General features: G+C 38.0%; 1 protein-coding gene across 2 annotated transcripts; it reads left to right on the top strand.

Moving 5' to 3' along the window:
• The first annotated feature begins 425 nt into the window (after positions 1 to 425).
• Positions 426 to 12,338, top strand: LOC117400526 (integrin beta-1-like). 2 transcript variants are annotated; one of them, XM_034000620.3, is made up of 16 exons: positions 426 to 691; positions 2,448 to 2,517; positions 2,606 to 2,691; positions 3,337 to 3,553; positions 3,844 to 4,014; positions 4,462 to 4,700; positions 5,105 to 5,260; positions 5,663 to 5,758; positions 6,224 to 6,313; positions 6,541 to 6,681; positions 6,803 to 7,005; positions 7,098 to 7,336; positions 7,673 to 7,895; positions 8,371 to 8,606; positions 10,188 to 10,354; positions 10,770 to 12,338. In XM_034000620.3, the coding sequence occupies exons 2-16, from the start codon at positions 2,448 to 2,450 to the stop codon at positions 10,833 to 10,835; spliced, it is 2,400 nt and encodes a 799-aa protein (XP_033856511.3). In that variant the 5' UTR covers positions 426 to 691; the 3' UTR covers positions 10,836 to 12,338. The 2 variants fall into 2 exon arrangements, with proteins under 2 accessions (XP_033856511.3, XP_033856512.3); XM_034000621.3 differs by lacking the exon at positions 5,663 to 5,758.
• The last annotated feature ends 944 nt before the right edge of the window (positions 12,339 to 13,282 follow it).

The following is a 13,282-nucleotide window of genomic DNA, read 5'->3' as shown; positions in this document are numbered from 1 at the left end:
GCATGTGTGAAGTACTTCCAATTTAATATATCAAGCATTTTTGTCAGTAGAATCACATTTGGGTCACATTTTCAAAGCCTTAACTCCAGTCTTTAATTAACTCCAACTTTTTAAAGGAGGCGTATTATATCCCCTTTAGTCACTGCATGCCTAATTGCACCACATTAAGTGTCCTATCTAATGTATCTATTTTATAATGCATATATGTTTTTTCAAAGTTTTGGCAGGGCAACTTCTTAAACTCCATAGAGTTCACACAAACTGTTCTAAAAATGTAATTAAAAAACCATGACTGAAGGGAATACATGCATACATAGATAAGGCCCTCCCAATCCAGCAAGGCCAGGGAGGAGTTATGGTTCATATCCTACTCAATCCACAGTGTACACTTTCTTTTTAAATGAACTTTTATTTTAACTGAGAGGTATAGGTACTGTTCAATCTCCCCCAGTTTTATAGTCATTTCTTTAAAGACATTTAATAGGACTCCTGTCCCGAGTTTATGGGCTTGATCATCAGCAGCTGCTGTTTCTTCAGTTTCTTTTTGTCACTATGAGACCAGTCAGCAGTTAATTCCAGCAAGAGATCACAGGAAACCACAGCCTGCTGGAGTCCCAGTGCTGGATGTACCTTCTCTGTGTGTGATCAAGAACCAAGAATCCAAGTAAATGAGCAAAAACTAAGAGACACAGTGAGTACTGCATTAACTGCATGGCATACAGAGGCACCCAAATACTGTATATGTGTGCAGATCACAATCATAAGCATATAAAATACAAAAAAGTTCATTATTACTCAGTGCATGAAACTTAAAGATAACTTTAAATTGCAATTGAATTATAAACAGAATCGACTATGTATGATGTTGTAGTTGTTATTGTTACTATTATTATTGTTCTTATTATTATTGCAATTAATTCATTTTTGTTTATTGGTTTCACATGTTGTATAGATGCTTGCATTACACAATGATATACATATACATAGATTTTAGCTTGGGGGACTTGTGTGCTTACAAAATACAATAATACAATGAGTCCTGTACAGTTTGCATTTCAGTACAGGACTCATACAGTGCTAAAGTTCCCATGTAATTGTAGTAGTTTGCTACAGTTTATGCTATCCATTCAAATGTCTTCCTTTTGCGTGATGATATTTAATGGAATTACTATAAAAATCCAGTAAAATCTATGGGACAAATGGTCATGAATCGTTGCTTTTTTTCATAGTATTTCTCATATTTTTTAAGTCCATGACAAAATAGTCCTTTATGTGCAATTTTCCTCAATGTCTATCAAAGTGCAAACATGCATGTATAATTAAATATGTTCATTCAATGACATACAAATCACAAATAAAATTAAAAGCAGTATTGCACCTATTTCCATATTTTGTATTTTTTATGGAAGATATCATCTCTTCAAAAAGCAACTTCTCAGAGAAAGACGCAGTATTTCCATTTTTTGCTTTTGGTCAGAATGCCCCTCATTTCTTCTGATGTTTTTTCGATTCCTCTTTTTTTATATAATAAAAACACTTCAAAGAACATTTCTTCCTCCATTACCTCACAATACAACACTGTGCTCTGCACGGCCTATAGGGAAGTCATTACTGCTGCCTTCAAGTTTGTACATTTTGCAATAATTCCCAGTATACTCATGCACATTCACTGCAATATTACAGTCTGTAACAGTGGAGATCTGTGCTGACTGTCTGGCGCATGCGTGGTACTGCAGGAAGGGGGTAGCAGCCTTGTAGATCTGCCTGTCAGTCATGGCAGTGACAGAGAGGTGGGGAAGAGGGTGTGTTGGCTTTTCCTCTGTGGCTGAGAGGCAGGCCTTGGGGGATTGCTGACCCTATAAGATAACACTCTGTTGTTCCCTCAGCCTGCCCCTCTAAGACAAAATGAGCCAGCTGGCGGAAGCTCTGCTGCCGGACAGAGCACGGCCGGAGAAGAACGAGCACAACAACAAATTAATTAAAAAGAACAAAAGAAAATGAATTTTTAGTAGCGAGGAAAAACTTGGGCAGAACCCCGAATAGTATCAACAGGTTGAGGGAACGGGTGAGCATAGGATGGAGACCCGGGCCGTGTGGATAGCAACGGTCGGGGTAACGCTGCCGAGTGCAGCACCTTTATTTTGTAGTTTTATTACTGTGTTTTATTTTCCCTTTTTCTTTCACCTTTTGTTTTCATTATTCTTTTCAGCACCTGTGAGAGCGAAACAGTGGACTTTACCTGTATTGGTATTACTATGGACCTGACTACCATTGGCGGTATTCAGGCCACAGACAACAGCGCCCTCTGCAGGCTAAAGAGAAAACAGAGCCAAATAAAATAAAACTGGGCACCAGTGTTGCAAATAAACCTTCTGTCTCCCGTGTGTGTCAGTGATTTGCCCACCACCCTTCCACACAGTAATTAAAAAAATGTGCTTATTTTTCAGATGGATCTGTGGTTGCTTTCTGTTGAACTGTTTCTATTTTATTTACTGAACCACGTGCTGGGAAGGCAAGGTAATACGTATATACAATTCACAACTCGCATTTGAAAATAACAAATAAAACACTAATTATATCATTCTTGTTATATATGTCTTGACAGAACCAAACAAATGTCACCTGCCCGGGGTCCAATCATGCCAGGAATGCATACAGGCCGGTCCAGACTGTGGATGGTGCAAAAAAGAGGCAAGCAAATTTTCAAATGTCATTGTGTTTCTTCAACGTGCATCACCCCGATAGTAATTCATTACTATATCTGTAATAAATCATAATCTGCTAGTAAGCGATTTCAAAAGCTTTCTGCTGAAGAATTAGCTAAACAAAAAATTGAATTAAACAAGCAAGTTTAATGGATTAAAGTAAACATAGATTTAACTACTTTGTTACGCTATAAGGCTGAGACCACACCATGTTTAAAATTTTAACAATGTTTACCATTTATTAGTTCCAAATACCCATATTACATTCTACATTGAACGTTATTGTTTAGATACAATACGTGCCACTAGCATTAACAGAGATAGGCAATTGATCAGATTATCTGAACCCCTGGAGAGACAGCCTTGGACTGACACACTGATGGTCCTTGATGATCCTGGAGGTATTGGAGGCTTCTCTGTGTTGGCTTTATGCCTAATATTTATACTATAGTAGGCTCAGAGTGTACGTGACTACAATTTGTTTGTTACCTTACTAATTATCAATAGAAATGACTTATTCAGCTGTTACTCCATTCAAGTGCAACCAACCCCTAACTACTCTCTTTTACAAGGTTACTGTGGTAATTGTTTACCATATTTTAAAATCTAGCCTTTTCTGCTTCCCATGAAGGACTTTCTACAAGAAGGACAGGTGGTGTCTGACCGCTGTGGTGAAATAGTCACTCTGATTGATAAAGGCTGCCCTGTACACCTGATTGAGAACCCAAGGGGCAGTAAGGTTCTGATTCTCAATAATAAGACCACAAGCCGTCGTAAGGGACAGAGGGAGAAGCTGGATGAAATAACACAGCTGCAGCCACAGAAGCTCGTCCTCAACCTGCGGATAGGTACGTTTCAAATACGCTATTGAAAGACCGAAGGTAGTGTTGTGTGATGCGTTCTGCTGTTGTGGACACTGCTGAACCCAGTGAGGGAGACAGGGTGATGGGTTCTGATGAACTTGAACATGTGTGGTAAGACTCTCTCTTGGGAACCACCATGTCCCCAGGTCCCACCCAATGTCCAGCAACTCACTATGGGAATCATGTATCCTGGTCCTAGTGTTCATTTTGATATGATGGGATGTGTAAGGTATGGTGGGAGGTGTAATGCACAAATCAACTCTATTCGTTCTCAGGTGAACCCCAGACCTTTGAACTGAAGTTCAAAAGAGCGGAGGACTACCCCATTGATCTCTACTATCTCATGGACCTGTCCTTCTCCATGGAAGATGACTTGGTGAATATAAAAAGGCTAGGAACTGATCTAATGAGAGAAATGAAGAACATCACTGATGATTTTAGAATAGGTAAATAACCGTGTGTACATATATGTAGTGGAATAATATATGTGCTAGACTGTTACATCTGGAGGCCACAGGCTAGGTCATAAGTAACATGAGTTGTTGGTCTCAGTGGGTCCTATTCCGAATCACAAAGCTACAAAAACAATTGAACACAGTTAGAACTAGGAACCTTAGAAAGCAGTCTAAAGTAGAGAGGTCAAAGGTTTGTTTGACATAGAGAAAATATTGCTATATGCTTAGTCCTCCCAGGGCAGACTTAATGCTTTCTGGTGGGGAAGCTCACATTGCCACTTTTGTGCTAGCTCTAGTCTGTAGATAAATAAAAATAACTGTAGTCTACAGTGCTGACAATCCATCATCTTCCCTGAGCACTAACATCTAAAAAAAGAAGACATTTAATATGCATTTTATGAGGGGGAAAAATGAAATCGAACTTTCTGTATATTTCAGGCTTTGGTTCTTTTGTGGATAAAACCGTGATGCCTTATATAAATACTGTACCAGAAAAGCTAAAGAACCCCTGCACCAGAGACCACCCTTGCACAACCCCCTTCAGCTATAAAAATGTGCTTAGCCTTACCAAGAATGGGAGTTTGTTTAATGAACTCGTAGGAAATCAGCAGATTTCATCCAACCTGGATCCTCCCGAGGGGGGTCTTGATGCCCTCATGCAGTCTGCAGTCTGCACAGTGAGTACAGCTGTTTCATCTGACTTCATTTGCTATGGTATAAACTTTTTTTTGCACCTTTTCGTGATACATTATTATTTGGTTGAGTTATTTTGCAATACGAGCCTTAGGAACTTGTCAATAGCATGGTACTTTATAACTGCTCTTATCTGTAATGTGATATTCTGCAATGTGATATTCTGTAATGTGATATTTTACAATGTGATATTTTGCAATGTGATACTTTATACTGTTGTATTTTGTAATAATTGTAAGTCGCCCTGCATAAGGACGTCTGCTAAGAAATAAATAATAATGGTAATGTAGCCTAACACGTACATCATAAAGGGCTATGTTTGGTTTGCGTTTTGAATTAAGCACTAGCTGAGATCTTAAATGTTGCACTCTTGTTTTTTTACACCAAGGAGCATATTGGCTGGCGAAATGTCACCCGATTGTTGGTGTTCTCCACTGATGCAGGATTCCACTTTGCTGGAGATGGGAAACTGGGTGGAATAGTTCTGCCAAATGATGGAAAGTGCCATCTGGAAAACGGCATGTACACCATGAGTCATTACTACGTATGTTTTATATTGGTTACTTAAAAATGATTTCAGAATACCACACTAACTATTGCTCGACAACAGTTCTGATAGCAAGATTCTGTACATGCAGGGATATATACCTCATCAGATTTAGAAAAAGACGTTCTTCCTGGTCTCTCCAGTGCAGAGGTAGGTATCAGCATATCTGCTTTTCAAACTAAGATCTACCAGTCCAGTGCAGAATGTGAACACACCGTACAAAACCTGGCCTTTGACTCCTTCTGTCCAACCTCTTATATGATTTTCTGTTCATTTCAACAAGAGCCTAATCCGAATTGTGGGAGGATTGGGCTTCCACAGAATGGGATTTTGCTGTGTTTCTTCTGTATTTGTGGTCCTTCCTTTTATCGCCCTAAAGTTTGGTCTATTTCCACCCAGGATTATCCTTCCATTGCTCATATCGCAGAAACGCTAAGTGAGAACAACATTCAGACCATATTTGCTGTCACCGCAGATGTTCTGCATTTATATGAGGTAACATGAATGAAAATAATCTATTCTGAGCACCATCTTAGTAAAATGTTACAATTTTACAACTACATGTCAAAGGGTGGCATTCAGTCTTCCCATCTCAGTGTTTCTACAAGTACACCAGTTGTTCGAGTTGACTAGTAAAATAGCACATAATAATAAGTTTTGAAAATGTTATATGAAGGACCATATTTACCAAGGTGAATTAGTTTATTTTTTGTATTTATTTATTTATTGCTCCCAAGTAAAATACATCTAGAATCTTAGAAAACAAGTAAGAAACAACAAGCAAAGTTAATTTAATGAAAAGAGTGCCTTCATAAATCTGGACCTTGTCCTTTTGTTTCTAAAAATATTACTATACCTTCACCCCAGAATGTGCTGGGATTGTGAGATATCACCTACTCTACAGGGGGCATATCAAAATAATAGCACACAACCTTACTGCCACGGCTACTGTCTTCACAGGGTTTAAAGCATCTTATTCCGCAGTCTGCTGTTGGAACTCTCTCACACAATTCCAGTAATGTGCTTCAGTTAATCATCGACGCCTACTATGTGAGTGCTTTCAAATGTTCATTCAACTAACAGCATGTGGCTCTTCAGTTGAACTCCAGCTTCAAATGACATTGTAATAGCTAGTTATGACATTTCCTTCAGTTGTGAAATGTAAGTAATGTAGAACTCCTTAAATCTCTGTGCTGGTGGAGCAGAGAGTGTCAGCTAATCTAGTTAAAGAGCGAGGCCATTTCAGTTCCAATATAACCGAATTATTTTTATTTCAGGCACTATCATCAGAAATCATTATGGAAAACAGCAAACTACCAGAGGGATTCAAGATCAATTACACCACGTTCTGCAAGGACAACATCCTCCGTTCTAGAGAGGGGGGGCAGAGGTGCTCTAACATCTCCATCGGCGATGAGGTTTTTAGCACTTACACTTCCTTAAGAGGATTTGCTGTACCCATTTTTTATATTGTTATATCATTCTATACACCGTTTCTGTAATCTTTCAAACACCTTTTCTTCTTGCTTTCTTTTTTAGGTAAGATTCAACATAAGTGTTACTGCACAAAAGTGTCTGAAAGATGCTGATGAATTCCGGATCACAGTCAAACCTCAAGGTTTCAAAGAGGAGGTGGAGGTTCTCCTGAGATTAATCTGTCAGTGTGAATGTGAAAAGGACAGAATCCCTGACAGCCCACACTGTACCAATGGCAGCGGAGCACTGGAATGTGGAGCATGCAGGTAAATGTGGTGCTTCAGTTAGCTTAGCTGCCTTTTAGTTACAGTTTTAATATGGTCATTTAGTTTGTTTTGTTTTTTTCTTTTTTTTTCAGGTGTAATAAAGGTCATATCGGTAGACTGTGTGAATGTGACATTAATGAAGGAGACCCAGTAGACATGGTAGATTTATGCAGGGAAGGGAACAGCTCTGAAATCTGCAGTAACAATGGGGAGTGTGTCTGTGGGGAATGCATTTGCCACAAGAACAAGAACCCAGCCCATTTCTATTCAGGAAAATACTGTGAATGCAACAACTTCAGATGTGACCAGTACAAAGGATTGCGGTGTGCAGGTATGACATTAAAGCCAAAATGTGTCTGTTTGGAAAAGAAAAAGCTGGTGAACCACAGGGTTTTCATGATTTAAGATGATCTTCTAAAGTAACATTTAGGGAAACTGACCAAAACAAATGTATTTTGAAATTAAATTGATGTTTTTACAAAGAACAGTCAAAGCACACCTAGTTAGAAACATACCATGAATGTGTTCCAAAGCACTCTAGCAATACTGCATTTCTGTTTTTCATATGGGTTCAGACAAATGTTTAATAGGATTTAGAGAACCAAAACTTTAAGCCTAAGGGTTAATCTTTAATAATAAAAATAAGTATCTGTCCTTTGGTTCCTAGGAAATGGAAACTGTGAGTGTGGTGTGTGTAAATGCTTCCCAGGATTCACTGGCAGTGCCTGTGACTGCCCTTTAGATACTGTGGCATGCATGGCAACAAACGGACAAATCTGTAATGGAAAAGGAAGCTGTGAATGTGGCCGTTGTACCTGCACAAACAGCAGCTTCCAAGGAGCAACCTGCGAGATATGCCCAACCTGCCCAGATGTGTGCACCGTGCACAAGTTGGTGAAACAGTTTTTTAGTCTTTATTTAACCAACCAAGGCCAGGTTCTTAGTTCCAGTGCTGACTTGGGGGGAATGTAAGAGGATTTAGCCACTGTTCCTCGAATTAGGGTTTCTTAATCACCAAGGTTAATACTCCCATTCTCCTCTTCATTACACGTCCTTAATAATCAGAATAGACACAACCTTTAACCTCAGAAACAATAACAGCACATTGGGCATAAGGCAGCTGTATATTGCATACTGTACATAAAGTTATTGCAGTGTTTTGTGCCTTTTTATACATTTACCAATTTTGATTACGTGATTAGATGATTCTAACAAAATACGTTGGCTGTCTTTGCCTATCCTGAATAACTTGTGCACTGCACATAACAATTTAGCCTGTACTATCAGATATAACACAGACTCAAAAAATTGTATTTCCATTCTTAACACACAGGCAATATGCTAACTACAATGTGTTCTGTGTAGGGCATGTGTCCTCTGCAGGGTCTTCAATAAGGGTAAAACCAATGAAGAGTGTGACAGCGACTGTATTTATTTCAACCTGACGCTGGTGGAGGACCGAAGGGAGCTGCCACAGGCAGGCCAGAGCGACAGCGCTCACACGTGCAAAGAGAAAGACCAAGATGAGTGTTGGGTCCATTTTGTTTTTGATGGTCCCTACAGAGGTGATCAAGTCCATGTTCATGCTGTGAGAAAAGCAGGTGGGAACCCAAACAATGCCTACCTCTTCCATGCTTTACTTTGATATTTATGATGTTATGATATTTAAAATGCCTTCCCCTAAAAAAAATGTTAAATAACAACTATGTGTCCAGTTCGATAAGCGTTGACTCAAGTTTGTTGAAAAAACAAACTCCAAACCATCTGTAAAATCAGCGGCTTCAGTTTCACAAACAACTTGACAAACAAACTGATCTAGGCTATTCTTCATTTAAAAATAAGCGCTGCCCTTTATGTAACCTACTTGTTGATCATAACATTGGGGCTTAGTTCCTCTGTCTACAACACAAGGAGAGTTGCATCCTTAATCTGATGACCTCCGCAGTTCTTACAGAAACAGCAAGTTTCCTGTAAACAAGAGATTTGCTCTTCAACGATTTCAATATGCTTGAATCCACCTGTTGGTAAGAACATTTCAGAAATCACTGAGACAACCAAACGGAGTTCATTAAATGAAGGTGACAAGGCGGTGCAGCAGATTCATTCTCAAGCCGTGCCTTTCATCAGGCCTGGGTTCGAACTAGCTGAAGTTTTCTTTGTTTTTTGAATGAAGCTTTCAGAATGACAAGCTTTGCATTGAGAACTACTGAATTTATCATTACATACAGCTGTGGCCAAACGTTTTGCTTCTCCTAGAATTTTAGGATTGAGACAATTAATTTAAAAAACAAACAAACAAAAAAAAAACTATATGAACATAATTTATATATTTTAGAAAATAAACCACAAAATGATATTGCAAAAGTCTACCAGTATTTTATGTTGGATTTTAAAATATCAAATCTTTCAATTTGTCATTTTTTCATTACGTATATGGAAAACTACAAAGCAATATGTAATTTAATATGTTAACATAACATTATTCAGCAGGTTTCATTCAACTTTATGAAGCAAAATTAGTTAATTCTATGGGGTGATGCAAAACTTTTGGCCATAGCTGTACACTGTTATTTAAAAATGTAAAATGATATAAGCCAAGTTAGTTTTACCTGAGAACACTGATTGGGCATTTTGAATTAGTTATTATCTATATTATCTTCAGAAAGCTTCAAGATTAACTGAAGCCAGAGAAGAATCCCAGATCCTATGTGCTCTTAACAGGGCCAGATCTTCAAGCACCTCTCTAAAATGTATAACCCTTGTTGATCATGGACCTCGTTTCACCTGCAGTAATGTTATTAAGTGGGGCAATGCCCCCGAGTTAAGGAATGCCTGGATTTAGATTTGATTCTGTTTAGATCATGCACATAGCCCCACTATGTCAATACAATATACAACATAAAACAATCTGGTAAACACACCGTGGTAAACACTTATAAGGGAAACAGAAACAGTTTTGCAGGAATTAGATTTTAGGACCCCTGTTAAGTCAATATATTTTTTCTTTTGTAGGAAAAACTGACACCTTAATTAACCCTCTCAAGCCTATTTCAACACAAGGCAGCATTTCAATGTAGCATTTATAATTGCAGTTTAAACACTCCATTCCCCCTCCTCTTTCACAAGCGATACAAATATGTATGCAATGGACAAAAACTAATGCCATATTAATCTTTTACCAGAATGTCCTTTAGGACCGGATGCTGTTCTAATTATTACAGCGACGGCTGGTTCTATTGTTGCCGTAGGGACTGCTGTAATAATCATATGGAAACTTGTCACAATCATCCATGATAAAATAGAATTTGCCAAATTCCAGAAAGAGCAGATGAAAGCCAAGTGGGATATGGTGAGTATAAATAAATATTCCAACATGTTTGTTTCACACAGTAGTAAATAGTTTCTTCTGCAAACCAAAGACAAATACGAGACAAAAACTGAACAAAGGAAACTCCACACATGTGAAATAAATAGAAAACACATGTCATTATATTAACAAAGTTTGAAAACTATCTGCCTAGGAGCCTTCTGTAAACATGAACTCTGAGTTAAAAAAAGAAACAATCCCAGGTGCCCAATGATGGAGTTTAGGAATTGCATGCTATTTTTACTGCTTATTTCTTGAAATGTATTTTTGTTTACAACTGTAAGTCACCCTGGATAAGGGCGTCTGCTAAGAAATAAATAATAATAATAATATTATTACATAATGAATGCAAGTGACACATTCATCCTGATTAAAATCAGTATCTTCTTAATTACAGGATGATAATCCGATCTACAAAAGTGCTGTCACAACTGTGATCAATCCCAAATTCAAGGACAGCTGATGGGATTATGTTAAACATTTCTTGTAAAACCACAAAATGTTACAGCCATATTTTACATTTTCTAAGCACCTTAAAAAAATGATGCAGATAAGATTCATTTTGGCTGCTAGTATTGAGCTTGTATTGCAAACTAAGATATAAATAGGGTGGACAAAATGAAATCATCCTCTCAGCAAGGCATCAGTCATCCTAAATTATCATAACAATATAGCTAAACAGAAAATTAAAATACCAGGTAGAGGCTGCCAGTTAAAAATGCTCCAAAACATTACAAATGAGGACAATGGCACTTAATGGGTTAAAACGTATTTCTCATTAATTTCCAATGGAGGCTTTTTGCAACGATCAATGTCAGACTAAAGGTAAGAGAGTGAGACTTCTGATTATTAGTCTCACCCTCAATGCTTGTGCAAGCTTCCCTGTAATGAAACCCCTCAACAGTTCAGAGACGAATGTCTTGCCATCCACCTAAACTACACTCTGTAGCAGTCGACAGGCAAGTACGTTGTATGCTGATGTCAGTATTACTAATTCCCCTTAATCAAATGGTAGTGATCTCTCATGTATAAAGACCTCTTTAAACAATCCAGTCTATCTGTTTGATCATGTATTACCCTTCCTGGCTACCATGGGGTTAATTGAAAACTTCACTGAACGCTCAAGGAGATGCTCACAAGATGCTGCTGTTGTTAGAATCATTTCCTCTTCTGCTATTTCCCTTGAGCGGGGACTTCCAGAATCCTCTTCTCGTGGTCCACTGCTGTTCCTCATTTAATACAACCCTCCCCCCCCCCTCCCCTCCTCCATTGAGAATAAACAGCTTCATTGAAAGATGTCCTGCTCACCTCTCATGATCATTCAATTGATTCAACAAGATTATACAACAGTGACAAAGGCACATCGAAGCAATAGAATGCGTTTGGTAGTTCAGACAATGGAGCTTAGCATACAGACAAGGTCATTCATGGTTTTATTGCAATTAGAAACTACTGAACAGTGTCCATTATTTCTAACTATTTGAACATTTAAATTACAGATTTATTAACTTTTCTATATATTTTGCTATCAGTTTTATATGTTTAACATGTGGACATACCACCTTATTGAAAATATGTTTATACTATATGGTACCAGGCTGGGAATTTCACCCAAAGACATTTTTCAATTGAGATACAATGGGATTGCCATGTCTTTCTCTTCTCTGGAGATGTACCGTGTGTAATGTGTTGCTGCCTGTAAATGTGTGATTTGTAAATGGTTATAAACCCTACATCTTGTGTTCACTTATCCATCAAGCAACCAAAAAGCCATTATCAAATCAAATGTGGGCCCAGTCACCTCTCAAGCAGCAATGTTTTGCCCATAGACATATTTCAACAACTAAACATGCATTCCTTCCCAGTTGAAAACTTGCACAAGCTGTGCACTTGTATTTTTTATGTCATTTATTTTTGTGTCCAAAATGTGATTAAAAAATAAAGAGCACTGTAAATGTTTTACATACTTTTACGTAAATCTAGAATTAAGTTACATTTCTATTACTGCTACCAGTACTATTTCATTATTATAGCTTGGTTCAGTTTATAGATCAATTTGGCCTCCTGGGGTTTGGATTTGCATGACACTGTGACATTTGTTTGTGTGAAAAGATGTCCATCCATCAGTTAAATAGTCAAACCTGCTTAATATCACTCTGGTTAATATCACACCCTGCATATTATCATCACATTGAAATGTCCCAACCGCAACATAATGGAAACAAGCTCCTGATGATATCACTTTGGTTAATTTCACACTCTGCTTAATATCAAGGAAATGTAACAGTCATACAATTGATTTCAACTCCACTTAATATCACTTCAAAATGCTGCACCAGCTGTCCTGTATTATCAACACGTTCTGTATACACTGTACTCGACAGCCGTGTGCTCACAGGATCACCCAGCTTGACTCCTGGAGATCACAAGAGTGTGTTCAGTGCTATTAAATCATTGCATATTAAAATGAAAAAGTCTAAAACTAAAAGATTTAAACATAGCCACAAATAATCTAGCTATACAAGAAAGAAGTAAAAAGCTCTCGCTTACAAACTTTCTTATCACCCGTCAACGATCTCAAAGATTCTTAAAAACAGGAATGCAGTTTTGACAGCCTATCCCAGCTCTCAAGAGGCTTCTGCTACTAAACGAATCCGCACAGGTAAGTACGAGGACTCAGAGAACTTGTTAACTTGGTTTAATGTGTACGTGGTGGTTTGGTTTGTTCTGATATTGATGAACTGCTGATCAAGTCACTCTGCTTATTGATGCTCGGCCCCTTTGAAGTGATATCAAGTGGGTTTGACTGTAACTACTGGCTCAAACAACAAATACATTAGAGTTTCTACTGTCTACAAAACTGTCATTAGTATAAGCAAATATAATACACCTTATCAATTGGAGCAAGTA

The sequence above is a fragment of the Acipenser ruthenus genome, chromosome 4 (assembly GCF_902713425.1).
Source record: "Acipenser ruthenus chromosome 4, fAciRut3.2 maternal haplotype, whole genome shotgun sequence".
Classification (NCBI taxonomy): Eukaryota; Metazoa; Chordata; class Actinopteri; order Acipenseriformes; family Acipenseridae; genus Acipenser; species Acipenser ruthenus.
This window is presented reverse-complemented; position numbering and strand designations above follow the sequence as displayed.

Excerpts from the sequence above, each read along its gene's own strand:
- LOC117400526 (XM_034000620.3), top strand. The coding sequence starts at position 2,448 with ATGGATCTGTGGTTGCTTTCTGTTGAACTGTTTCTATTTTATTTACTG. Across the intron at positions 3,554-3,843 it reads CGTCCTCAACCTGCGGATAG|GTGAACCCCAGACCTTTGAA; the intron begins GTACGTTTCAAA and ends ATTCGTTCTCAG. Across the intron at positions 8,607-10,187 it reads TCATGCTGTGAGAAAAGCAG|AATGTCCTTTAGGACCGGAT; the intron begins GTGGGAACCCAA and ends ATCTTTTACCAG.